Genomic DNA, 27,616 nt, shown 5'->3' with positions numbered 1-27,616 from the left:
GAATCCACTGCTCCTGGAGGCCATTTTTTCTGTTTTGTTGCCCTTGTTATTGTTGTTGCTGGATAGTACAGAGAGGTATAGCGAGAGGACAGGAAGATGGGGGAGAGAAAGCTAGACACCTGCAGACATGCTTTACCACCCATGAAATGACCCCCCCCCCGGCAGGTGGGGAGCCAGGGACTCAAACTGGAATCCTTGAGCTGATCCTTCTGCTTTGCACCATGTGCACTTAACCCGCTATGCTACTGCCCAGCCCCCTTGATTTTAAGAGTTGTAAGGTATAACTAAAGTCATGTTTAGTATTGTGCTAATTATTTCCCACTATTAACTGAAGGTCTTCTGAGTTATTTTGACTTTTTGGCACTGTTAAAATTAGGTTAAACTTCACATATTATTAGCATACCCCTTCAAAAGACTGTCCTTGTTTCAGATACCAGTCACAAGACCAGGGGTTCCTGGGTCACTTGACTCATCACTTTTGCTCATTTTGCTTGAGCTATACTGGGTGGTGTCTCTCTTTCTTTCTTTCTTTCTTTCTTTCTTTCTTTCTTTCTTTCTTTCTTTCTTTCTTTCTTTTTTCCTTCCTTCCTTCCTCCCTTCCTTTCCTTCCTTCTTTCTTCTTTTTTAAAATTTATTTATTAGAAAGACAGAAAAGACCATCTCCCGGACCATGTGTGTGTGTTTCTACAAATATTCATTGATTACCCAGGATGTTCTAAGTGTCTTGAGATGTAACAGGAATTGAACAGAAAGAACCCCCACCCTTTTGGAGCTTACCTTACGGGGAGGAGACCTTAACATATAAATGCAGAAAATGTTAAGTGATCTTAAAGTATGACATATTCACTTAATAGTGTATAGAAGATACTTATGAAACTATATAATTCCTTATAAAAATATACAGTCTGACTACACATACTTGCAATTTCATTTTACATTTACTATAACAATATTTCAATAAGTGGGATTTTTCAGTGTTGATATTCTTTCCATTTGTGCTACTTTTATTACTGTGAATAAAATCCTGTCATTGGTAAATTCTCTATTCTACTTCAATTTGCTTTTGCTCAGGACTTCAGAAATTACCAGTATACGTTGCCTGTAGTTCAAGGTTTGGTGGTTGATATGGAAGTTCGAAAAACCAGCATCAAAATTCCCAGCAACAGATACAATGAGGTAAGATCTATCACAAAGGCATATTTCTTGTAATTGAATACATAAGTAAAGGTGAAAAATACACAATTATATGTAAATTATTTAATTGATAGTAGAATCAATTCATAACATTGAAGAAATTGAATAAATGGAGAAATCTGTTATAGAAAGGCAAGATGTTAAATTTGTGATTTATTTGACTATACTTTTAACCTTTGAAACTGTTATGACAAGTCATTTTTGAGTTTTGCATGGTTGTTTTGTTTGTTTTTGCTAAGCCTTGACTTCTGGTGATGCTGGGAATTAAACCTAAAACCTTTAGTACCTGAGGCACAAAAGCCTTTCTGCATAACCTCTATGCTTTGTCCCCAGTCAGAGTTTTGTGTTTTGACTAAGGTATAAAATTAACTTTATACTGGGTCAGGGAGTTGTCTCAGTGGTTAGAGTACATGCCTTTCAAGGCTGAGGCCATGGGGTTCATTGCTAGCACCAAAGACAGAAATGGGTAGAACTCCATGGATGCTTGGTGGACTAGTGCTTTGGTTTTTCTCTCTCATAAAAATATAAAGTGTGGGGCTGGTTGCTGGTGCACCTGGTTTAACGTACACATTATGGTAATCAAGGACCCAGGTTCAAGCCCCAACCCCCACCTGCAGTGTAATAGTGCTGTACCTGTCTCTCTTTCTCTCTTCCTCATATCTCCCACTTTCCTCTCAATATCTTTCTGTCTCTATCAAAGATAGATAAATATATAAGAAAAAATTAATGAACTTTTTGGCCCAGCAATATAGCTTGCTTGGATAGTATGCTGTTTTGCCATGTACATAAGTTCAAACTTGGCCCTCACTGTATTGAAAGAAGCTTTGGTGCTATTTTCTTTCTTTCTTTCCTTCTTTCTTTCTTTCTTTCTTTCTTTCTTTCTTTCTTTCCCTCTCTCTCTTTCTTTCTTTCTTTCTTTCTTTCTTTCTTTCTTTCTTTCTTTCTTTCTGCATCTCTGTCTTGCCCTTTCTATTTGAAAAGACCAAAAAAAAAAAATTAACTTAAAAAAGGAATAAAACCAGAAAGTTAACTTTATATCTACAATATTAGTGGTGAGATTGCATTTTTTCCTCTTCTCTTTCTGTATGTTACTTTTGACTACCTTTTATGTAAGTCCTGACTGGCTGTTAAGGTTCTAAAAACAAATTATTGCGTTTTAAAAGATTTTATTTACTTACAAGTCTCATGTGCATGCTTGCGTGCGTGTAGAGAGAGAGAAAACACGAACCAGAGTATCATTCTGTCGTATACCAGGGATTGAACTTAGAACCTCATGTTTATAAACTGAGCACTTTAGCCACTGTATCATTTCCCAGGCTGTAATTATATTTCTTTAAAGATTTATTAGTTAATGAGAAAGAGAGCTGGAGAGAGAGAACCAGACCATCACTTTGGTACATATGATGCTGGTGATCGAATTCAGGACCTCACACTTGCAGCTGAACACTATATTCATTGTACCATCTCCCAGGTCACTGCACTTTTTTTTTTTTTTACAAATAGATTTTTAAAAAAATTTTTATTTATAAAAAGGAGACATTGACAAAACTATAGGATAAGAAGGTTACAGCTTTGCACAGTTCCCACCACCAGACCTCTGTATCCCATCCCCTCCCCTGATAGCTTTCCTGTTCTTTAACCCTCTGGGAGTATGGACCCAAGGTCATTGTGGGATGCAGAAGGTGGAAGGTCTGGGGCCCATATTCAACCCTTCACCCTCATTACTCGGATGAGACATTTCATTTCATGGTATTCTCTAATTCCATTACAGGAGGTTTACTTCCTAACAAAGTCCCAAAACCTAGATATAGACCAGGTCCCATAAGATAGAGCATATGTTCACATGTATCCATAAATTAGGGCAAAATATATATCTAAAAGCAAAAATACACAATAGTCTATAGTGAGTCAGTATCAAGTTAATAATGAAATAGTGTCTACTTAGATGTAGATACCCTCCTCACCTACTTCCTATTCTCTCACTCACTCCAAAGAAAACCTTATCAAAGCAAGGACTGCAAAAGCTGAATAAGGGCAAGAGACTGGCATATTTTAACAATGACTCTTTAGTCACTGTCATGCCATCCCATTAGCTGGGGCCCTAGTCAGAGAGTCCTGAGATTCCCAAACAGACATGATGGGCCTAGACCTCGAATAAATCCCTCTCTCCATAATTACTGGTCATTTCTATCAGGGACAACAGAATAGACACCTTGTGGGCCCCCATAGGCCCTTGCCCTCAACCTGGATCTACAAATATCTTTTTATGCATCTTGAGAAGTGGCATAGTGGTAGAGCTTTGGATTTCCAAGAAAGAGGTCCAGATTCAACCCCAGGCACTATACATGCACACTAGACTGCTGCTCTGGCCTTTCTTCCTGAGTGTGTCTGACACACACACACACACACACACACACACTCTCTCTCTCTCTCTAATTTTTAAAAATATTTTTATTATTTTATTTTAATGAGTAAGAGTATAGAGGGAAAGATACCTAGAGAAAGATACCAGAATACTGTTCAGTTCTGGCTTCTGGTGGTGCTGGGGATTGAACCTGGGACCTCAGAGCATCAGGCTTAAAAACCTTTTGCATAACCATTATGCTGTCTTCCCAGCCCCTTCTCGCTCTAATTTTTAAAAATTAAAATAACCTTTTGTTATTAGTGATTCAGTGTTGGTTTATAAAATTTTAAGGTTTGGGACCAGATAGTGCCACACCTGATAAGCATACACATTACAAAATTTTAAGGTTTATGTTCCAGGAGATGGCACAGTGGATAAAGCATTAGACTCTTAAGCATGAGGTTCTGAGTTTATCCCTGCACATGCACTAGAGTGATGTTTGGTTCTTTCTCTCTCTCCTTCTAGCCTTTCATTAATAAATTAAGTATTTTTTTAAATTAAGATTTCAGAAGTATAGTTTCAGACTTGTATCTTGAATTAAATTGTTTTTTTTAACTAAAGTGAGATTGTACATACTATTCATAAACTAAAAGAAGTATGTGAACAATATTCTTTACCTCTTTTTTTTCATTTTTTCTTTACCTCTTTCTTCAAGTGAAAATTTTCATTGAACCTGTGTCCTTAGAGCATCAGGGATGAGAGTACCTTTGCATAACCATTATGCTATCTTCCCCCTCCTGGTTGAATTAAGTTTTTTTAAATCAGTTCCAAAAATGTCTACTAATAGTCATTGTGGCTAAAGAAAGAAATTGGGGAGCCAGAATATAAATCACCTATGAAATACAAAACCATGTACAAGGAACCAGACTTAACCCCTGGCCACCACATGGGAACACCCTGCAAGGGAGGAGCTAAATAAGTAATGGAGCAGTTTTCTGGTGGTTTGTTTGTTTGTTTTTTCCCTCTGTCTCTCATCTTCTATCTGGAAAAAAGAAAAAACTAATAAAATTTCACTGGGGGGACTGGAGAAAGAACACAATGGTTTACACAAATAACTTTGACCTATAAGGCTCTGAGCTCTCAGATTCAGTCCCCAACAACAACTAAGCCAGAATTGAGCAGTTCTCTGGCTAGAAAAGAAAATAAATTTACAAGGGGCCAGGTGGTGGCGCACCTGGTTATGCGCACACATTATAGTGTGCAGGAACCCAGGTTCAAGCCCCTATTCCCCACCTGCAGGAGTAAAGCTTCACGAGTGGTGAAGCAGGGCTGCAGGTGTCTCTCTGTCTCTTTCTCTTCTCTATTTCCCTGTTCCCTCTCAATTTCTCTCTGTCTCTATCCAATAATAAAAATTAAAATATTTTTAAAAAATAAAAGAAATGTACAAGCAATAGTGAAATTGCAGAGGCATGGAGTCTCAGTAAAGCTCCGACAGAGGAGAGATGAGAAGTTTATTTCAAAACTACTTTGATATAATAAATGTATAAATTTGTTATTTTACTAGGCAGAATGTAATTCCCTCATTTGTTCTCCCACTGTTTCTTAGTATGGAACAATGTCTACCTTTTTCTTTTTTGTTTTCACTCAACTATTATTCACTTATTTGTTAGAACATCCAATAAATATTTTGTACACACTATGCACTTTGAATCACATAAATGTTTTCTTGAACTTTGAAGCTTAGGATTTATATTTGAGAATGACTTCTAAAGAAAACGTCTACCAATAACTTTCTGCAGGATGGCTGTTTCCAGAACAGTAGGTAACAGTGCTTTGTTCCCCCTTGGATACAATGAGCACTTTTTTTTTTTTTTTTTTACAATGAGCACTTTTTAACTGTTAGATATTCCTATGTTAGAATATCAAACAGTTTTAGTCTAGACTAAGAAAAATTAAATCTTTGAATTATTTTTATATAACTTGTACCCTTAGTTGTTCTTAAAAAAAAAAAAAACTGTGATTTGAAAACCATTTTGTTTTTCATATTTGAAATTTTATTATACATCTCTCAAATATCTATTCAAAATATTCTGTCATATGAAATAAAGAAATGAATAATAGCATATACTTGCCTTCTGGGAAGCTTATTGTCGAGAAGTAAGATGATCAAATGTCTTGCCAGGTGGACCATATACATTTCTATCCTTGATATTTTTAAGATGGTGCTTTTACTTGTTTATGTCAGTATATTTGTAAAAGCTGTAAAACCTCAGTTTCTAGCACCCACTGACAACTTGGATAACAGCAATCACCATACCATTAGCATCTAAATTCTGCCTCCTAGGTTCAGAAATCTTTGCTTAAAACAATAAGTGGATTTTTTGTTATTTATTATATTTCATTTTCAATACATTGACAGTGGAAATCAAACTTGGGACCCCTGGACCTCAGATGTGAAAATCCATTTCCCTAGCTGCCTCTTACTCCTCCTCCTCCTTCTTTTTTAATGTGGTGCATGGAACATGCTTGAACATGCTTGATAACACCACTGAGTATCTTCTCTGGAGCAAATTCTTCCTTCCTTCCTTCCTTCCTTCCTTCCTTCCTTCCTTCCTTCCTCCCTCCCTCCCTCCCTCCCTCCCTCCCTTCCTTCCTTCCTTCCTTCCTTCCTTCCTTCCTTCCTTTTTAAGAGGAGGGAAGAGGTAGAGTCAGGCATGAAGAAAGAGGTTAAAGCAAAAACCTATCACAGCAATGGATAGGCATACCCTATACCACATGACATCTCTCTGTCGCCCTCTATCTATATAACTTTGTCTGTGTCTATATTTATATCTATCTGAGTGAAAAGACAGCCTGGAGTAATGAAATCATGCCTGTGTGAGATCACAACTGCTCAAAAGAAAATTATAAATGTAGTGACAAATATAAGCTTATAGAGTCAAGAAGTTCAATGAACTCCATTACATGAAGCATAAGACTATTCACTTGAAGAACCTTGTGATCATCATGAGATCACTTAATGTTGAAACTAAAGAGAGGAATTTTTTTAGAGGAATCTTAAAGCATCATATATACTGGAGTGCTGCTCTGGTTCTGTCTGCCTATGTGTCTGTCTCTTTCTCTCTCTTCCCTTTCTTGTGTTAATAAGTAACTAGATAAATCTTTATAAAAGTGGTAATGGTTTAAAATAAAATTTATAGCAGTGTATTATGGAGCTTATAGAACACATATAGATAAAATATATGATAGCAGTTGCACAAAGGCCAGAGAAGTGAAACAGAAGTATACAAATGGTATGGGGAGAGAAAGCATAGTGGTTATGCAAAAAACTTTTATGCCTGAGGCTCTGAAATCCCAACTTCAATCCCCCTCACCACCATAAGCTGGAACTGTACAGTGCGCTGGCATTAAAAACAAAATAGAAAAGATAGATTAAAAAAAAAAAGTAGACAGCTGTGAGGTTCTTATATGACATGAAATATGGTGTGATTTTACTCACAAGTAGTTTGACAAGTTAAAGATGAATAATATAAACCCAAAAGCAGTTCCTAGAAAAATTAAGAGATGTAGCTAATATATCTACAAAGAAGATAAACTTGGATCTTTTTTTTTTTACCTTCTCCATTTCTGATCTGGCTGTTTCACCCCTCCTTAAGAAACCTAGTGGTCCCCTACTCCAGGGAGGTCTCCATGTTGATGATGAACTTGATTTGAACACCTGGTCAACATAGCACACCATAGCCCAGAACTCCACCATCAGTCTTACAGGTGCATGCCAACACATGGATTTAATTACACTTTTATAGCGTATTTTTAAAGGCCAAAAAACCAGAACAAAGCAGAGATGGAGCATATAGAAATAGATAGCAAGTTGCTAAATTAAATCTAACTGTTTTAGTAATCTCATTTAATATAAATGACCTAAAAATCCCCAGTTAAGAGGTATAAGTATGGGATCAGGTGGTGGCACACCTAGTTCAGCTCACATGTTACCATATGAAAGGAACTGTGTTCAAGTCCCCAGTCCTCCATCTGCAGGGGGTAAAAGCTTCATGAGCAGTGAAACAGTGCTGCAGGTCTCTCTCCTGCTATCACCCCATCCCTCTTGATTTCTGTCTCTATCAAAACCGTAAATAAATAAATGCAAAAGCTCTTTGAAAAAGGTACAGCGGGAGTTGGGCTGTAGCACAGCAGATTAAGTGCAGGTGGCGCTAAGCTCAAGGACCGGCGTTAGGATCCCGGTTCGAGCCCCCAGCTCCCCACCTGCAGGCAGGTCCCTTCACAGGTGGTGAAGCAGGTCTGCAGGTGTCTGTCTTTCTCTCCCCCTCTCTGTCTTCCCCTCCTCTCTCCATTTCTCTCTGTCCTATCGTAACAATGTTACGACATCAATAATAACTACAACAATAAAACAACAAGGGCAACAAAAGGGAATAAATAAATTAATTAAATTAAAATAAAAAAAGAAAAAGGTACAGTGCAGATACAGACACTTTAATATAACAAAGGAGCTACAACTGTCCAATGGGAAAAAAGGTTTCTACAACAAGTGATGCTGGAGAAATTGGACAGTTACATGTAGAAAAATGAAACAAGACCACAGCTTAGCACCATATACCAAAATTAAAACAAAATAAATTAAAAAAAAACTTGAATATTAGACCTGGAACTGTAAAATACATAGATGAACATGTCAGAACTATTTGCACATAAGATATTTGTGCAAGAAGATACTTGCACATCATACAACTGACAAACAGTTGATATCAAACATCTATGAAGAATTTATACAGCTCAACAAAAAGAAAAGGAAGAATTCAACTTTATGAAGTCGGCAAAAGATAAGAAAGTTAGTAGAGGAGGTTGGGTGGTAGCGCAGCAGCACAAAGCGCAAGGACCGGCATAAGGATTCCAGTTGGAGCCCCCGGCTCCCCACTTGCAGGGAGGGCCGTTACACAATTGGTGAAGCAGGTCTACAGGTGTCTGTCTTTATCTCCCCCTCTCTGTCTCCCCTCCTCTCTCCATTTCTCTCTTTCCTATCCAACAACATCAATAACAACAACAGTAAAAAGAAAATCACAACAACGATAAAACAACAAGGGCAACAAAAGGGAAAAAATAGCCTCCAGGAGCAGTGGATTGGTAGTGCAGGCACCGAGCCCCAGTAATAACCCTGGAGGCAAAAACAAACGAAAGTTAGTAAACTGTAAGAGTAAAAATTTAAAATATTTATAAGTATATTTAGATATTTCAATAATCCTGTTTCAGTAATTGATAGAAGTAGTTACACAGGGGGCTGGTATGATAACTGACCTAGGCCAGGCAGTCATGCACCCGGTTGAACGCACACATTGCAGTGCCCAAGAACCCAGGTTCAAACTCCCTCTCCCCCTCTGCAGGATGGAAGCTTCACCAGCAATGAATGGGGGCTACAGGTGTCTCTGTCTTTCCTCTTTCTACCTTCCCCAACATTTTCAAATTCTCTGTCTGTATCCAACACAAATATTTTCCCCTTGTTCTACCTTATTGAATAAAACAGAGAAATTTAAAGTGGAGAAGGACGTTGAGAGGGAGAAAGATAGACACCTGCAAACCCTCTTCAGCATTAATCCCCTTGCAGGTGGGAAGCAGGATCTATAACCTGGGTACTTGTACATGGTAATATGTGTGCTTAACCAGATGTGCCATTGTCTGGCTCCCCCAAACTTTTTTTTAAGATAGCTCACCTGGGAAAGTGCTTACTTTGCTATGTGCACGATCCAGTTTTGAGCCTGAGCCCCAAGCACAGTGGAGGGGAACTTTGGTGCTATGGTATCTTTCCCTCTTTCCATGTGTCTTTCTGTCTACCTTTTCAGAGAGAGAGGGAGAGACCCTACCTACAGGGAAGTCGATTCAAAGGCAGTGAAGCAGGTCTGCAGGTGTCTCTCTTTCTCTTCCCCTCTGTCTTCCCCTCCTCTCTCAATTTCTCTCTGTCTATCCAATGACATCAACAGCAACAACAATAATAACTACAATAACAATAAAACAACAAGGGCAACAAAAGGGAAAATAAATAATAAAATTTTTTTAAGAAGTATTGTTTTTGGTACAAATTTATATGCATAGATCAGTGGAACAGAATAGAAAGCAAGAGTCGGGATATATTGTTCAACTGGTTGAGCACACACCTTGCTGTGCACGAGGCACTTTAGTCCCAGTACTGAGGAGGAGCACCATGGATGGTATTGGGAAGCTCCATGGATGATGGGGCGGTGCTGTGATAGCTCTTCTCTCTAACAATTATTTCAAGCACTGTTTTTACTAATATACATACATGTCAAAGCTCATCAAATTGCACCCTTTAAATATCTCTATCTAACCTGCTATGTTAAAAAAATAAAGTGGGTGGTCAGGCGGTAGCGCAGCAGGTTAAGTGCACGTGGCGCAAAGCGCGTAAGGATCCCAGTTCGAGCCCCCAGCTCTCCACCTCCAGGGGAGTCACTTCACAAGCAGTGAAGCAGGTCTGCAGGTGTCTGTCCTTCTCTCCCCCTCTCTGTCTCCTCTCTTCTCTCCATTTCTCTCTGTCCTATCCAACAATGACGACATCAATAACAACAACAATAACTACAATAACAATAAAAACAACAAGGGCAACAAAAAGGGAAAATAAATAAATATATAAAAAATAAATAAAGTGATATTTTTCTAATAATGTAGTAAAAGTTCAATCATCATGTCACTAGAAGAATAGGAAAAAGTTCTGTTTACTCTTCCTCAAAACCAGAGACAGAAATAGAGGTTTCTATTGGGTAGATATAATGCAAGAATCTGTGAAATCATATATTTGTATAATTCCCTCTTTTGTAATATAGGCTAAGTGGCCTCTTGTGAGTCTTTCTCACTGTGAGATTCAAAAATAGAAGTTGTGGTTTATTTTAGTTCAAGCTACACATATTCTTTAGAGATGTGAAGTTACAGAACTTGATTCCAAAGATTCACTGTCACACTCACAAGAACAGATGGTCCTAAAATTTATTTGAAGAATGTTTCATTTTCAGGCCTTCAAGGAGTACTCCCCCCTCCCCCCTTAAAGGAATAGTGATATTATCTTTTCAAAAGAATGAAAGAAGTTGGTGAAACAAGCTCTGGAGAATAATGCAGAGGAGGGAGGTGACTTTCATTGATTATTGATATGGATCCAGCTATTCCTACTGTTATGTGGAGAAGACACTATTTGGGCACAGGTATAAAAGACAATGAAAGGCTCCCCCAGAAGGAGGATAACTCCTTTGGCTGCACCAGGATGTCACTGCTGAACTCAGCATGCCCACAACACAATTATTAACCCTTCATTTCTCTGCATAGGAGTGAACATGCAACCAGGTCCACTAAGGTCTCCCTTGACTGTCCTATTTAAAATACATCCTTCCACTACTCCTTCTATACCTTTTTTTTCCCCCTCCCTCCAGAGCACTGTTCAGCTCTGGTTTATGGTGGTACGGGGGATTGAACCTAGGACTGTGGAGCCTCAAGCATGAGAGTCTGTTTGCATAACCATTATGCTATCTACCCCTGCCCTATACCTTATTTTTTTGCATAACACTCATCAGTGTCAGGTATTCCATTTATTTTATTTTTTTTATTAAATTTTTTATTTAAGAAAGGATTAATGAACAAAAACATAAGGTAGGAGGGGTACAACTCCACACAATTCCCACCACCCAATCTCCATAACCCACCCCCTCCCATGATAGCTTTCCCATTCTCTATCCCTCTGGGAGCATTGACCCAGGGTTGTTGAGGGTTGCAGAAGGTAGAAGGTCTGGCTTCTGTAATTGCTTCCCCGCTGAACATGGGCGTTGACTGGTCGGTCCATACTCCCAGTCTGCCTCTCTCTTTCCCTAGTAAGGTGTGTCTCTGGGGAAGCTGAGCTCCAGGACACATTGGTGGGGTCTTCAATCCAGGGAAGCCTGGCCAGCATCCTGGTGGCATCTGGAACCTGGTGATTGAAAAGAGAGTTAACATATGAAGCCAAACAATTTGTTGAGCAATCATGGATCCCAAGCTTGGAATAGTGGAGAGGAAGTGTTAGGGAGGTACTCACTGCAAACTCTAGTGTACTACTGCTTTCAGGTATATATTTTGCAGTAGTTTATGGATACGTGTGCACATAAGCTCTCTCTCACAGAAACTGGTGTGTATCTAGGTTATGGGACTTTGTTAGAAAGTGAACTACCTGAGATGAAAATTAGAGTGTACTATAAAAGGAAAGGTCTCACCCGAGTAATGAAGCTGAAGGGTTGTCATTCCACACGTGAAGTCTCTGGACACAGTCTGAGGTGAAGCATGTTGAGGTGGCAATCGTTGCGTTGAGGTATTCCATTTATTATTCTTATTTCTTTTAAAGGCTTATTTTATTATGAAAATGTCAGAACACTTCTCCATCATCAGTGGTGTCAGCAGAGTTGAATCTGGGGCTTCATACATTGAGTCCTTAGCACTACATACTGAGCCACCTCCCAGCTGCTACTTGTTCATTTTCTTTACAGTTTTTTTTATATTAATTTATTTAATTTAAAAAAGGCGACATTAACAAAACCATAGGATAGGAGGGATACAACTCCACACAATTCCCACCACCAGATCTCCGTATCCCATCCCCTCCCCTGATAGCTTTCCCATTCTTTATCCCTCTGGGAGCATGGACCCAGGGTCATTGTGGGTTACAGAAGGTGGAAAGTCTGGCTTCTGTAATTGCTTCCCCGCTGAACATGGGTGTTGACTGGTCGATCCATACTCCCAGTCTGCCTCTCTTTCCCTAGTAGGGTGGGTCTCTGGGGAAGCAGGGCTCCAGGACACATTGGGGTAGTCTGTCCAAGGAAGTCTGGTCGGCATCATGCTGGCATTTGGAACCTGGTGGCTGAAAAGAGAGTTAACATACAAAGCCAAACAAATTGTTGAACAATTATGGACCTAAAAGCTGGAATAGTGCAGATGAAGTGTTGAGGGGTACTCACTGCAGACTATTGTATACTTTTGCTTTCAGGTATATATTTTGCCCTAGTTTATGGATACGTGTGAACATATGCTCTATCTCCTGGAACCTGGTCTATATCTAGGTTTTGGGACTTTGTTAGGAAGTGGAATGGAATTAGAGAACACTATGAAAGGAAAGGCCTCACCCGAGTTATGAAGCTGAAGGGTTGTCATTCCACACCTGAAGTATCTGGACACAGTCTCAAGTGAAGCATGCTGGGGTGGCACTTGTTGCGTTGATTAGGTTGGGTTAACTTTGTAAAGTCCCTTTGTTAGGATTTGCTGTATAATACCCAACATCTTGTATATAGCTATGCCACCAGTTGCTTCTGTTCTCCCTGGTCTAGGCTTTTGAGAGAGTCAACATATCAAAGACTCAGCCTGTGTATTAAAAAGATTCAGTCTGTGCTTTAAAAAGTTTGAGACATACAATCAGTTTTTCCCCTCTCATATTAATTAAATAGTGATTTATGTGACTACATATTAATAGGGGTGTACATAAATACCATTTCCACCACCAAAAGTCTGTGTCCCATCCCACCCACCCACCCCACCCCCGCCACCCTGGGAAGCCAAATGTCCACCCTTACCCTCACCCCAGGGTTTTTACTTTGGTGCCCTACTCCATATTTACTGTTTTTACTTTTTTCCTTTATATACATAAGACTGTAAGTTCCATGAAAGAAAGGATTTGTTTGTTCACAACTGAATAAACCAGGTATAGACACAGTGACTGTTACATAGTAGATGCTCCAAAAGTATTTGCTAAGTGAATCAGTGAAGGTTCACTTTTGATAAAATGCAGACCTGTACATCATAGCTGTGTGGTTGATGATAGAGGATTGGAAGCGGAAGGGTAGTAACTTCAGGTCACAAATGAACTCCAGTTAACTGGAAAGATAGTTAGACATTTCCTAAATTTCACTTGGAAATATAATTGTTATTATTATATGTATTACCACCAGGGTTATCACAGTGGCTCAGTGTCTGCATGACAGTTTCACTGCTCCTAGTGTCTGTTCTGCCCCAGGTGTCCCTTTCTCAGTTTAGTCACTCATGCTTTTCTCATGTAAAATGTCCTTCCTCTATAGTGGACATAGTTGATTGGCATAGATTTCAAAGTCAATTCAAAGGTTATATCCTTTAGGAAACCTTCCTAGGATCCTGTCTCCCAACAGCATGACTCTTCATAACCTGTCTTCCCAATTTTCTTTATTCAACTTTCTTTATTCATGAGTGTAAATACTCAGGACTTATACTCCTCTCCTACTCTAAATTGTGAGGACTTTGAGGGCGGAGAGTTTGTTTTTCATTATTTATTATATCCCTGGTGCAGTTTTCACTTTCATAGATTGCCCTTGCCTCTGCCATGGATCATCCTACCTCGAGTCATTGTCAGTTGTTTGGTAAATATAGAGTTAAGTTGTTAAAACTTACGTTTTATCAGATATATATAGTCTATGTGACACTGCGATTATAAATGGACCAAAAAGATCTTTCTTTAAATTGTGCTAGCATTTACTCTCAGTATAATCTCATGAAGAAAGCACAACTTCTTATGTAGTCTAATTAATATTTATGTTAGTGAATATTCAGCAAATACTGAGTACTTGTTATGAGCAAGGTGTGGTAATGAACCGAATATACTATATACAAATTGTAACCACTCCTCAAGGCCCTGCTTATCAAACTTTTTCTCTACAGGTCTTTTTCAGTTAAAGTTAAAAAGCTAATTAAATAAGTTGTCACTTTGTAACATGAGATTTCAGAGAAGGGATTGAGGGACACAGTGTTTTAAGATAGAGTAGATGTTTTAACTTCTTTTCAGCACAATTATTTGTAAAAATTCACTCTTTTTATACCTCTCCCATTGAAATATTTTTATTTTTAATTTTACTTATTTTATTTTTGAGAGAGATGCAGAGAGAGAAAGACACAGAGAGAAACACCAGAGCACTGCTCAGCTCTGGTTTATGGTGGTGCAGGGGATTGAACCTGAGACCTAGGGCCCTCAGGCTTGAGGATCTGTTTGTATAACCATTATGCAATCTCCCCACCATTGAACTCTTTTCTTTTTATTCTTAGAGAATAAGAGACAGAAAGGGAGAAAGAGAGACAGAAGAAGGGCCACCACAGCATCACTCCACCAATCTTGAAGCTTTCCCCTTACATGGTGCTCCCATGTAGTGGCTGGGAACTCAAACCCAGATCCTTGTGTATGGTTAAGTGTATACTTTACTGGGCAAGCTGTCTGCTGGTTCCTCAAACTTTTTTTTATTTTAATTTGTCTTGTGTTTTTATGGATGATTAAATTCCAGTGGAGGGGAAATAGTAAGATACAGCTTATGAGCTGTTTTCACTTAATACACTTTTTTCATTCTTCTGCATAAATTTTTTAATTGAGAAGATTAATGGTTACAGTAAATATAGTTGTTGGTAGATATATAATATTTCTCAGACATCTGCAAAACATTCAGGCCTCCCATCTAGGTCCTCTTCTGTCATCCTGCATGGGGACCTGACCCTCCCCCTCCACCCCTACCTCCCGCCCCAGAGTTCTTTACTTCAGTTTAGTACACCGAACCCAGTTCAAGTTCTGTTTTGTGTTTCCCTTTCTGTTCTTATTTCTCAACTTCTGTCCATGAGTGAGGTCATCTTATATTCAGCCTGCTCTTTCTGACTTATCTCACTTAACATGATTCCTTCAAGCTCCATCCAAGAGGAGATGAAGAAGATGAATTCATCAGTCTTAGTAACTGAGTAGTATTCCATTGTATATGGAATATACACAAAGGAACTTTCTCAGCCACTCGTCTGTTGTTGGACACCTGGGATACTTCCAGGTTTTGGCTATTACAAATTGTACTGCTATGAACATAGATATACACAGATATTTTTTAAAAGATTATTTATTTATTAATGAGAAAGATAGCAAGAGATAAAGAACCAGGTATCACTCTGATACATGTGCTGCCAGGGATTGAATTTAGGACCTCCTGCTTGAGAGTCCAATGCTTTATCCACTGCGCCACCACCTGGACCACACTATACACAGATCTTTTAGGATGGGTGTCTTTAGTTCTTTAGGATATATCCCCAGGAGAGAATACATTAATTTTTACCATAATACCCACATAGCATTTAACTCAGTGCCTAGCTCATGCTTGATGTTCCTTGGGTGATGTTCCTTTGTATATACTGTTGTTATAGCAGTTATTTCTCTGCCTTTTATCAGTATGTCATGGTTACTAATTTGTGAACTCTCAGGAAGGGTCTGCATTCCAATATCTTATTGAATTATTTGCTGAAGATTTTAAGGTTGCTTTGCAATTTTATAAACAAGTTGGAGACAAGTGCTCAAATTTTATGTAACAAGTAATCAGTGCTTATAAGCTTGGTGCTGTTCTAGTCACTTTATAAAGATTACTTTGCTTAATTCTCATAGCTCCATGAAATAGTTACTTTTACTATCTCATTTTACAGAGGATGAAGCCAGACACGGAGAAAGCAAGTAACTTCCCATAGATACACAGCTAGTTGGTAACAGGAGGAATGAAAATACAGGCAATCTGCAGCAGGTGCGGTACCTCCGTGGGCAGAGCACTTGCTTTGCATATGTGAGGTCCTGTGTTTGATCCCTAGCATCGCATACGACTGAGTGGTGCTATGGTGTCTTTCTTATACAGCAGGGCCAGGAAATAGCTCACTCAGTAGAGCTCACCCAGTAGAGCAAACAGATTTTTTGTGTGTGTTAGAAGAGAGGAGCAGACATTCTAGCACTGCTCCAACATCCCTGGGGCTTCCCCTGGTGCATTGATGCCCCTCTGCACCAGAACTCTCACAAGACCTTGTGCATGATAAGACCACTTACCAGGTGAACTATCTTTCAACCCAGCAAGCAGACCGTTTACAGCATGAAATTGAATACAAGTACTCTGGCTTGAGTTCTCATTGCTATAATACAAGGCTGCATGTTGATGATGTATCTAAGAAGTATGAAGAATATGCTATGAGTGGTCCGGGAGGTGGCATAGTGGATACAGCATTGAATTCTCAACCATGAGGTCCTGAGTTCAATCCCTGGCATTACATGTACCAGAGTGATGTCTGGTTCTTCTTCTCTCTCTTATCTTTCTCATGAATAAGTAAATAAATTCTTTAAAAAAAAAAAGAATATACTATGACAGTTAGGAATTGGTCACACTGGTGACTAATAGGAATTAAAGAAAGTTGCTTTTTTATTCCTCCAGCATTTTCACTGAGGCTTCACACTTGTACACCTGCATGATTCCAACTTTTTTTTTTTAATTTTTTTTTTATTTAAGAAAGGATTAATTAACAAAACCATAGGGTAGGAAGGGTACAACTCCACACAATTCCCACCGCCCAATCTCCATATCCCACCCCTCCCCCGATAGCTTTCCCATTCTCTATCCCTCTGGGAGCATGGACCCAGGGTCATTGTGGGTTGCAGAAGGTAGAAGGTCTGGCTTCTGTAATTGCTTCCCCGCTGAACATGGGTGTTGACTGGTCGGTCCATACTCCCAGTCTGCCTCTCTCTTTCCCTAGTAGGGTGGGTCTCTGGGGAAGCTGAGCTCCAGGACGTATTGGTGGGGTCTTCAATCCAGGGAAGCCTGGCCGGCATCCTGATGACACCTGGAACCTGGTGACTGAAAAGAGAGTTAACATACAAAGCCAAACAAATTGTTGAGCAATCATGGACCCAAAGCTTGGAAAAGTGGAGAGGAAGTATTAGGGAGGTACTCACTGCAAACTCTAGTATACTTCTGCTTTCTTACTTTGGTGCCATACTCCAAACTCAGTCAATTTCTGCTTTGCGTTTCTACTTTTTTTTTTTTTTACATGCATAACATTCCCCAGATTCCCATTTAACAATACAACCCCCACTATTTCATTCATCATCTTTCATGGACCTGTATTCTCCCCACCCACCCACCCACCCACCCCAGAGTCTTTTACTTTGGTGTAATACTCCAATTCCATTTCAGGTTCGACTTGTGTTTTCTTTTCTAATCTTGTTTTTCAACTTCGGCCTGAGAGTGAGATCATCCCGTATTCATCCTTCTGTTTCTGACTTATTTCACTCAACATGATTTTTTCAAGGTCCATCCAAGATCGGCTGAAAACGGTGAAGTCACGATTTTTTACAGCTGAGTAGTATTCCATTGTGTATATATACCACAACTTGCTCAGCCACTCATCTGTTGTTGGACACCAACTTTTTTTTTTTTAAGATGGAGGGTGAGAGACAGGGAGTGAGAGGGGCTGGGTGGTGGCACATATGGTTGAGTGCACATGTTACAATGTGCAGGTTTGAGCCCCCAGTCTTCACCGCAGGGGAAAGCTTTTGCAAGTTGTGAAGCCGTGCTACAGGTGTCTCTTTCTGTCTCCCTCTACCTTCTCGATTTCTTGTTGTCTCTATCCAATAAATAAAGATAATAAAAAAAAAATGGGAGTCAGGCAGTAGTGGAGCGGCATGTGGTGCGAAGTGCAAGGACCGGCAGAAGGATCCCTTTTTGAGCCCCTGGCTCCCCGTCTGCAGGGGAGTCGCTTCACAGGCGGTGAAGCAGGTCTGCAGGTGTCTATCTTTCTCTCCCCCTCTCTGTCTTCCCCTCCTCTCTCCATTTCTTTCTGACCTATTCAACAATGATGACATCAATAACAACAACAATAACTACAACAACAATAAAAAAGGGCAACTAAAAGGGAAAATAAATATTAAAAAAGGGGAGGCCAGGTGGTGGCGCACCTGGTTGAGTGCACATGTTATAATGCGCAAGGACCCAGGTTCAAGCCCCTGGTCCCCACCTGCAAGGGAAAGCTTTGTGAATGCTGAAGCAGTGCTGCAGGTGTCTCTCTGCTTCTCTCCATCTCTATCACCCCCTTCCCTCTCGATTTCTGACTGTCTCTATCCAATAAATAAAGATAATAAAAAAATTTTAATAAAAAATTAAAGAATAGAGAAAAGAAAAAAAACAAAGGGAATGAGACAGAGAGAAGGAAATACTCCACAGCAGTGCTCCATAGCTTGTGAAGCTTCCCCCATGCAGATGCTCCCATGTGGTGACCAGGGGCTCTGACCTTGGTCCTTATACATGGTAAAATGTGTCCTCTAGCAGGTTATCTTCCAGAGCTCAGCAACTCGCATTTTTACTGGGTCTTAACTTCAGGTTCTTGGATATGGGAGGAAATAAGGAAGGCTAAATAGTAGCATCTTCAGAAGCTCAGAGGTGGGAAATGATTATGCATCTGTATATATACCTGCAGTAGAAAGGGAAGCAAGAGGGCTGGGGAGATAGCATAATGGTTATGCAGAAACCTTTTATGCCTGAAGCTCCAGAGGTCCAAGGTTCAATCTCCAGCATCACCATAAAAAATTAAATAATAATGATAATAGAAAGAGAAGCAAGACAGGAAAACTGGTTTTGTACTAGAGCCTAGGAAGCTTATGATTTTGAATGAAGGATGAGGTAGAATAGGTGTGACATGATCAGAATTGTGCCTTGTTGAACATGGAAGCATTGTATAGAATGAATCAGAATTGATAGAGACCAACTAGAAAAGGCAATTATATGATTTTCGTCATTATATCCAGAAAACAGGATTGTTTCGGGGCCAGTGGTGGCACACCTCATTTGAGCTCACACATTACAGTATGCAAAGACTGGTTCAAGCCCCTGGTCCCCACCTGAAGGGGAAGGGGTGACAGTGCTGCAGATGTCTCTCTCCTTATTGCCCCCTTTCCTTTCAATTTCTATATCTAAAAATAAATTTTAAAAGAGGGTTTGCTCCATGGTGAAGATAGGGGTACAAAATTTGAATTGAAGGGGCCAGGTGGTAGCGCAGCAGGTTAAATGAATATGGAACGAGGTGCAAGGAATTGCACAAGGATCCTGGTTCAGAGCCCTAGCTCCCCACCTGCAGGGGAGTCACTTCACAAGCGGTGAAGCAGGCCTGCAGGTGTCTATCTTTCCCTCCGCCTCTCTGCCTTCCCCTCCTTTCTTGATTTCTTTCTGTCCTATCCAATAACAGTGACAATAATAATTATAGCAACAACAAGGGCAACAAAAATAGGAAAAATGGAGTTGGGCGGTAGCTCAGTGAGTTAAGCGCACGTGGCACAAAGCGCAAGGACCGGCATAAGGATCCCAGTTAGAACCCAGACTCCCCACCTGTAGGGGGGTCACTTCACAGGTGGTGAAGCAGGTCTGTAAGTGTCTTTCTCTCCCTCTCTCTGTCTTATCCTCCTCTCTCCATTTCTCTCTGTCCTTTCTAACAACTATGAGAGCAGTAATAACTACAACAACAATAATAAAAAAATAATAATAAATAGGAAAAAATGGCCTCCAAGAGCAGTGGATTCCTAGTGCAGGCACCAAGTCCCAGTGATAACCCTGGAGGCAAAAAAAAAAAAAAGATAAAATTTGAATTGATAAGCATAGAGAAGTAGCCCAACAAATGGAAAACTGAGTATTTATACCACCATGTGACAAGTGTGTTATTTTGTGGTCAGCATGGTCCATAGACTGTCTGGGAAATTTTCTCCTTGGTATAACTGAAGATGATTTTAAGAGAAAAAAAAGTTCATTTCTAAAGGAATATGAAAGAGGCGAAGGTAATGGGCCTATTGGGTATGCAAAAATACTTTCATGCAGGAGGCTCTGAATTCCCAGTTCAATTCCCTTGATATTTCAGAGCTGAGCAGTGCTCTGGTTAAAAAAAAAAAAAAAGTTACATAATCTGTTATGCAAAAGACCTTCATGCCTGAGGGTCTGAGATCCCAGTTTCAATTCCCAGCACCACCTTAAGCCAGAGTAGTGCTCTGGTCTTTCTCTGTATCTCTCTCATTAAAAGATAAGTAAATAAATTTTAAAAACTATATATTTTAAATTTTGCCTCCAGAGTTATTGCTGGGGCTTGGTGCCTGCACTACGAATCCACTGCTCCTGGAGGCTATTTTTTCCCTTTTGTAGTCCTTGTTGTTTATCATTGCTATCATTATTAGTGTTGTTTATGTCGCTGTTGTCATTGATGGATAAGACAGAGAGGATGGGAAGACAGAGAAGGAGAAAGATAGACACCTGCAGACCAACTTCACCGCTTGTGAAGCGACTCCCCTGCAGGTGGGGAGTGGGGGGGGGTGCTTTGCACCATGTGTGCTTACCTGCTGTGCTACCGCCCGGCCCCCATAAATTATTTTTAATAAGAGAGTAAGAAGGAAAAATGAAAGTTGTTTATCTCATTTAGGTTTGAATTGACATCCAAGGAAATAATTTCTTTAGAGACTAGCTAACAATATTCAGACTGTCCAAATTGAAAATGTTTCTTAATCTGTTTAATGTAGACAAAACTAGAAACCACTGCAATCTAATTATTTGGGAAGAAATGAGGGATATAACATTTTTTAAAATTGCTTTAAGTAATTACATTTGTTTCTTCCATAAGAATACAAATATAAGTTGCAAATAAGAACCTAAATTATTCTATCAGCTGACTTCTCTTAAGTAGAAATCTTCCAGCTGTTTTATGCTGTTTGCAAAAGATTTATAAGTAATCTTTGTGAAACTGTGGTAGACATAGTTTGGATTAATGAGATTAATAAATATCAGATTGATAAATATTCATCAATATAAATTGATGAATATTCAATTATTATATGGATGTCTCTGGTAATTTAGTAATATTTTAAGGATTGACTGTGTGGGTCCAGGGGATACTTCACCTGGTAGAGTACACACTTTGCTATCTATACACGAGGACCTGGGTTCTAGCCCTCAGCCACCACATGGGAGCAAAGGGTCACCTCAATAAGATCATCTAAGTGTAGCGATACAGGGAAATGAAATGTATCAAAACACACACACTGCTCCTTTTCACACTGTGGTATTGCAGCTTATGCCAGAAGAGGAAGAAGGAGGATTAAAGCAGAAGTTTGCACTAAATTTTCAAAAGGTCAATACCTTAAAAAGGAGTGAATCAGAAAGCTAGAGAAATAATATGATGAAAGAGCAAATGGGAAAAACAAATTATCATTAGTCTTTCTCAACCAACATCATTGACTAACTCTGGTTACTTGAAGTTAGTGCTGCAATTAAATGACAGAAATTAAATGTGAATTATGCCATGTGTTTAGGTTATAATACAAGCTTACAAATTGGACAGGGAATTCTTATTTATGTTAATCTCTTGCAACCAGTGACTAATATTTTTTCACTTTATTATTCGGTATCCCCTTTTCATTTTAATATTTAATAATTTTTTGAGCAGGTATAGGTATTATACTATGTCAGACAACAACAACAACAAAAAGGTCCTTAGCAGATTAAGCATTGTATCCCTCTTCTTTGATTGCAGATGATGAAAGCCATAAACAAGTCCAATGAGCATGTCCTGGCAGGAGGTGCCTGCTTCAATGAGAAGGCAGACTCTCATCTTGTGTGTGTACAGAACGATGATGGAAACTATCAGACCCAGGCGATCAGTATTCATAATCAACCCCGAAAGGGTGAGGGCTTGACCTGATTGAGATTATGAGCATGGAAGGTTAATTGGCCTTGGAAGGTTGGGAATCACAACTCCATGACACTCCCTTTCTATAGTTTGATCAAATTAACTTTTTCAGGATTATGTTGATTCCCCATTTAGCCAGACTCAGAGTTGCAAATGGAATCTTTATAGTTGAGGCGGGACATTTTGGAAGTACTGCTCGAAGATACTGATACAGCAAGCTTTGGTTTTTGTGGGTGGGATAGTCACTACACTGAGGATATGCTTAGGTAGATCTGCAGCTTGTTGAATGACCATATCCAAAGAATAGTAGGTAATAAGCTGGCATGACTCTGAAGGAATATTTCTAGGTTCACTGGTACTCAAATGTGGTTCCATCATTTAAATAGGAAATTGTTATAGTCTATGCCCCAGATACTCTATTTTAAATTTTTTAAAAATCTTTATTTATTTATTTATTGGATAGAGACAGCCAGAAATTGAGAGGGGAGGGGGAGCTAGATAGACACCTGCAGCCCTGATTCACCACTCATGAAGCTTCCCCCCTGCAGGTGGGGACTGGGGGCTTGAACCCAGGTCCTTGCATATTTGTAACATGTGCTCAACCAGGTGTGCCACCACCTGACCCCTAGTCATCTTTTAAAATTATTTTTAAATTAATTTATTGAGAGAGAGAATTAAAATAAATAGAAAGACAAAGTTTAAAGAGACCACAAATTGTAGCTTCCTTCAATATAGTGGGGACCAGGCTCAAACCTGAGTCATGTACATGTCAGTACTATGTGCGTTTAACCTAGTATACTACCACCCAACCCCCAATCTCTTTGATTCTTGATTCAAAATAAAGCAAAACACAATGGGGTTATGTTTACTAAGTGAGCCTCATTCCCAAAGCTAGCATAAATATCAAAATAATTGACCCAGAGCCATCTACAAATTAATGCTATCCCCATCAAGATCCCAAGCACATTTTTTAGGAGAATAGAAAAAGTGCTACAAATGTTTATCTGGAACCAGAAAAGACCTAGAATTGCCAAAACAATCTTGAGAAAAAAGAACAGAACCGGAGGCATCACACCCCCAGATTTCAAACTGTATTATAGGACCATTGTCATCAAAACTGCTTGGTACTGGAACATGAATAGACACACTGACCAGTGGAATAGAATTGAGAGCCCAGAAATGAGGCCCCACACCTATGGACATCTAATCTTTGACAAAGGGGCCCAGACTATTACATGGGGAAAGCAGAGTCTCTTCAACAAATGGTGTTGGAAACAATGGGTTGAAACATGCAGAAGAATGAAACTGAACCACTATATTTCACCAAATACAAAAGTAAATTCCAAGTGGATCAAGGACTTGGATGTTAGACCACAAACTATCAGATACTTAGAGGAAAATATTGGCAGAACTCTTTTACGCATAAATTTCAAAGACATCTTCAATGAAACAAATCCAATTACAAGGAAGACTAAGGCAAGTATAAACCTATGGGACTACATCAAATTAAAAAGCTTCTTCACAGCAAAAGAAACCACTACCCAAACCAAGAGACCCCTCACAGAATGGGAGAAGATCTTTACATGCCATACATCAGACAAGAGTTTAATAACCAACATAAATAAAGAGCTTGCCAGACTCAACAACAAGACAACAAATAACCCCATCCAAAAATGGGGGGAGGACTTGGACAGAATATTTACCACAGAAGACATCCAAAAGCCTCAGAAACATATGAAAAAATGCTCCAAGTCTCTGATTGTCAGAGAAATGCAAATCAAGACAACAATGAGATATCACTTCACTCCTGGGAGAATGTCATACATCAGAAAAGGTAACAGCAGCAAATGCTGGAGAGAGTGTGGGGTCAAAGGAACCCTCCTACACTGCTGGTGGGAATGTACATTGGTCCAACCTCTGTAGAGAACTGTCTGGAGAACTCTCAGAAGGCTAGAAATGGACCTACCCTATGACCCTGCAATTCCTCTCCTCGGGATATATCCTAAGGAACCCAGCACATCCATCCAAAAAGATCTGTGTACACATATGTTCTTGGCAGCACAATTTGTAATATCCAAAACCTGGAAGCAACCCAGGTGTCTACACAGATGAGTGGCTGAGTTGTGGTATATATACACAATGGAATACTTCTCAGCTATAAAAAATGGTGACTTCACCGTTTTCAGCTGATCTTGGATGGACCTTGAAAATTTCATATTAAGTGAAATAAGTCAGAAACAGAAGGTTGAATATGGGATGATCTCACTCTCAGGCCGAAGTTGAAAAACAAGATCAGAAAAGAAAACACAAGTAGAACGTGAAATGGAATTGGCATATTGCACCAAAGTAAAAGACTCTGGGCGGGGGGGGGAGAATACAGGTCCAAGAAGGATTCAGAGGACCTAGTGGGGGTTGTATTGTTATATGGGAAATTGGGGAATGATATGCATGTACAAACTATTGTATTTACTGTTGAATGTAAAACATTAATTCCCCAATAAAGAAATAAAAAAATTAAAAAACAAGGGCAACAAAAGGGAATAAATAAATATTTATATTAATAATAATAAAATTTTAAAAAGACAAAGAAAAATTGAAAAAAATTGGTTACTTGTATATTGTAGTATTTTTGTTTTGTATATAATGATGGCTTAAGATTATATATATATATGTATATATATACTGATTTGTATATTACTTAGTATATAATTGTACTAAAATCTCATGATTATTTTCATTCCTTGTATCTTGGAATCTATTTTAACTGAACCATTTCTATTCCTGTTTTAGTGACTGGTGCCAGTTTCTTTGTGTTCAGTGGCGCTCTAAAATCCTCTTCAGGCTATCTTGCCAAGTCCAGTATTGTGGAAGGTAAAGACTTATTTAATGCACATGTCTTAGTTAAATCCTAATTGTACAAGCAGAAAGGAAGGAGCATGAAGGGAAGCCTTGACTTTTGCCAGGTACTTTTGGCTCCTATTATGTACTCAATAACATCTTACTCTTCCCTCCAATTAAAGCTATTATTAGGGAATCAGGCGTCAGCACAGCGGGTTAAGCACAAGGACCAGCATTAAGGATCCTGGTTCAAACCCCCTGCTCTCCACCTGCAGGGGAGTCGCTTCATAGGTGGTGAAGCAGGTCTGCAGGTGTCTTATCTTCTCTCCCCCTCTCTATCTTCCCCTCCTCTCTCCATTTCTCTCTGTCCTGTCCAAAAATGACGACATCAATAACAACAACAATAATAACTATTACAACAATAAAAACAACAAGGGCGAAAAAAAGGGAATAAATAAATAAATATTAAAAAAAGATTTTAAAAAAGCTATTATTTTATGGTGCTTAGAAATCAAGGTCCCATATAAAGGGCATAAGTACTAGAAATACCTACTACAATACAGTGGCATAACAATTATCAGTTGACCGTACAAAACTCTGGGATAAGGCACCTGGAGGACATAGTCTGAGTTCAAGTATGTCATTGAGTGCAAATCTGTAAATATATATGTGAAGTTTAGTGCCTCCTACTCACAGGAATGCTGTGGTCATTACTTAGGTACGGAGTGAAATGTGCTTGCTACTGGTTCAATTGGACATGACCAAACTTGAATGGATATAATGAGAGGCTAATGGGCATACTGTTTCTGTGTCAGGATTTTGGTCAGGTTACTCCTGTTGCATAATAATTACCTAGAGGGAGTCGGGCGGTAGCGCATGTGGCACAAAGCTCAAGGACCGGCAGAAGGATCCCCGGTTCCCCACCTGCAGGGGAATCGCTTCACAGGCGGTGAAGCAGGTCTGCAGGTGTCTATCTTTCTCTCCCCCTCTCTGTCTTCCCCTCCTTTCTCCATTTCTCTCTGTCCTATCTAATAATGATGACATCAATAGCAACAACAATAGTAACTACAACAACAATAAAAAATAAGGGCAACAAAAGGGAAAATAAATAAATGAAATGAAAAAATAATAATTACATAGAGCCCAAAGATTAATAATAATTGTTTTATCATGATCACTGAGATAAGACATCTCCACAGGGGGGTACAGGGTTGACTTGATATTGTCTAGTGATGTCCAGGGTTTTAATTGGGATGATTTGAAGGTCAACAGTGGCTTGATGTTCCCCATCTGTAGGGCTACAAATGTCTCTCGCTTGCTCACTCTGTCTCTCTTCTCTCATCCTTCCTATCATACCCCCCTCAATTTCTCTATGCCCTATAAAAAAAAAAAAACCTTCAGGAGTGGTAGATTCATCATGCAGGCACCAAGTCCCAGCAATAACCCCAGGAGGAAGGAAAGAAAGAAGGGAAAAAAAAATAATAAAAGGAAAAGGAGGGAAGGAAGGGGAGGGGAAGGAGAAGTTCAAAGAATAAAACCATTTTGTATCTGAGTTTTAGTGAGCAGAGCAAAGCTTTGCATTCACCCTTAGAGCAATTTATTAGATGTATTTCATCAGCCTCTTCCCTGGCTTTGCACTGTCTCCACCGGTATTATCTTGGTGCTGATTCTCAGATGGCGTCATGGTCCAGATCACTGCAGAGAACATGGAGGCCTTGAGGCAGGCTCTGCGGGAGATGAAAGACTTCACCATCACCTGTGGGAAGGCAGATGCGGAGGACCCACAGGAGCAGATCCACATCCAATGGGTGGACGACGACAAGAATGTCAACAAGGGGTAAATGCAGTCAGCTCCCTCTTTATGGCATGTAGTTTTGGCCTCCACACTAGTATTTTAAGAAACTTATTTAATGTCCTTATGAAAGAGAGAGAAAAGGCTAAAATATCACTCTACCACCCATGGAGTCCTACTCACTTTGTCATTAGATGCTGGGAGTTGAGCTCAGGGCCTCACACATTCAAGACTACCATTTAGTCACTTTTCCAGCTCCTATACTGTTTTTGTTGTTGTTATTATTATTATTTAATTTTTTACCTGATCATCTCTTAAGATCCTGCATATGGTAATGCTGGGGGTTGAACCTGGGACCTTTGGTGCCTCAGGCAGGAAAGGCATTTTACATAACCACTACACTGTGGCTCCCATTCCCCAGCCGCTTCCACTGTTAAAAATTCACGGGACAATTTTTTTTATATAGCACAGAATTTAAACTTTCTGATTTCTTTTTTTTGGGTTTCATTTTTGATGGCATAATTTTCTCCATGCTTGTTAAAAGGAAGGGAAGGCAACGGGATACTGAAGCAAAACAGTCCCTTTAAAGTTACTGAGATGATAGTAATAAGTATGCCGTTTGTGGTTCATAAAGCACATTTGCTAATATTGTTTCACTTAGTGTAATAACTGGTGGTGTTCCTAGATACAGATGAATCAACAAGTACCCAAAGGCTGAATGACTCACAGAGCTAGGAGGTGGTGGCCAGCCCAGGATTTGGAGTCACCTCCTTGGACTTTCACTGTATATGTGAAGGCTCAAGAGCCAAAGCCTTGTAGTCATCTCCAGTTCTTTTCTTTCTTTCATATCCTACCTCTAATCTACAGTAAAGCCTATTAGCTTTATTCCACAATATATCTAGAAT

The 27,616-nt window shown here is 39.5% G+C and overlaps 1 protein-coding gene across 5 annotated transcripts in view; it reads left to right on the top strand.

The window, feature by feature from the left end:
- ZFYVE9 (zinc finger FYVE-type containing 9) overlaps nucleotides 1-27,616 on the top strand; it is a 138,619-nt gene that overhangs the window by 103,193 nt on the left and 7,810 nt on the right. For all 5 annotated transcript variants that reach the window (XM_060205896.1, XM_060205895.1, XM_007535150.2 and 2 more), the window contains 4 exons: nucleotides 1,072-1,176; nucleotides 21,926-22,076; nucleotides 24,872-24,952; nucleotides 26,594-26,756. In XM_060205896.1, the coding sequence (XP_060061879.1) occupies nucleotides 1,072-1,176; nucleotides 21,926-22,076; nucleotides 24,872-24,952; nucleotides 26,594-26,756 (500 nt within the window). The remainder of the gene's footprint in view (nucleotides 1-1,071; nucleotides 1,177-21,925; nucleotides 22,077-24,871; nucleotides 24,953-26,593; nucleotides 26,757-27,616) is intronic.

This window comes from Erinaceus europaeus, chromosome 13 (assembly GCF_950295315.1).
Source record: "Erinaceus europaeus chromosome 13, mEriEur2.1, whole genome shotgun sequence".
NCBI classification, from domain to species: Eukaryota; Metazoa; Chordata; class Mammalia; order Eulipotyphla; family Erinaceidae; genus Erinaceus; species Erinaceus europaeus.
Note: the sequence above shows the minus strand (reverse complement) of the source record. Positions and strands in the feature narration are given on the sequence as shown.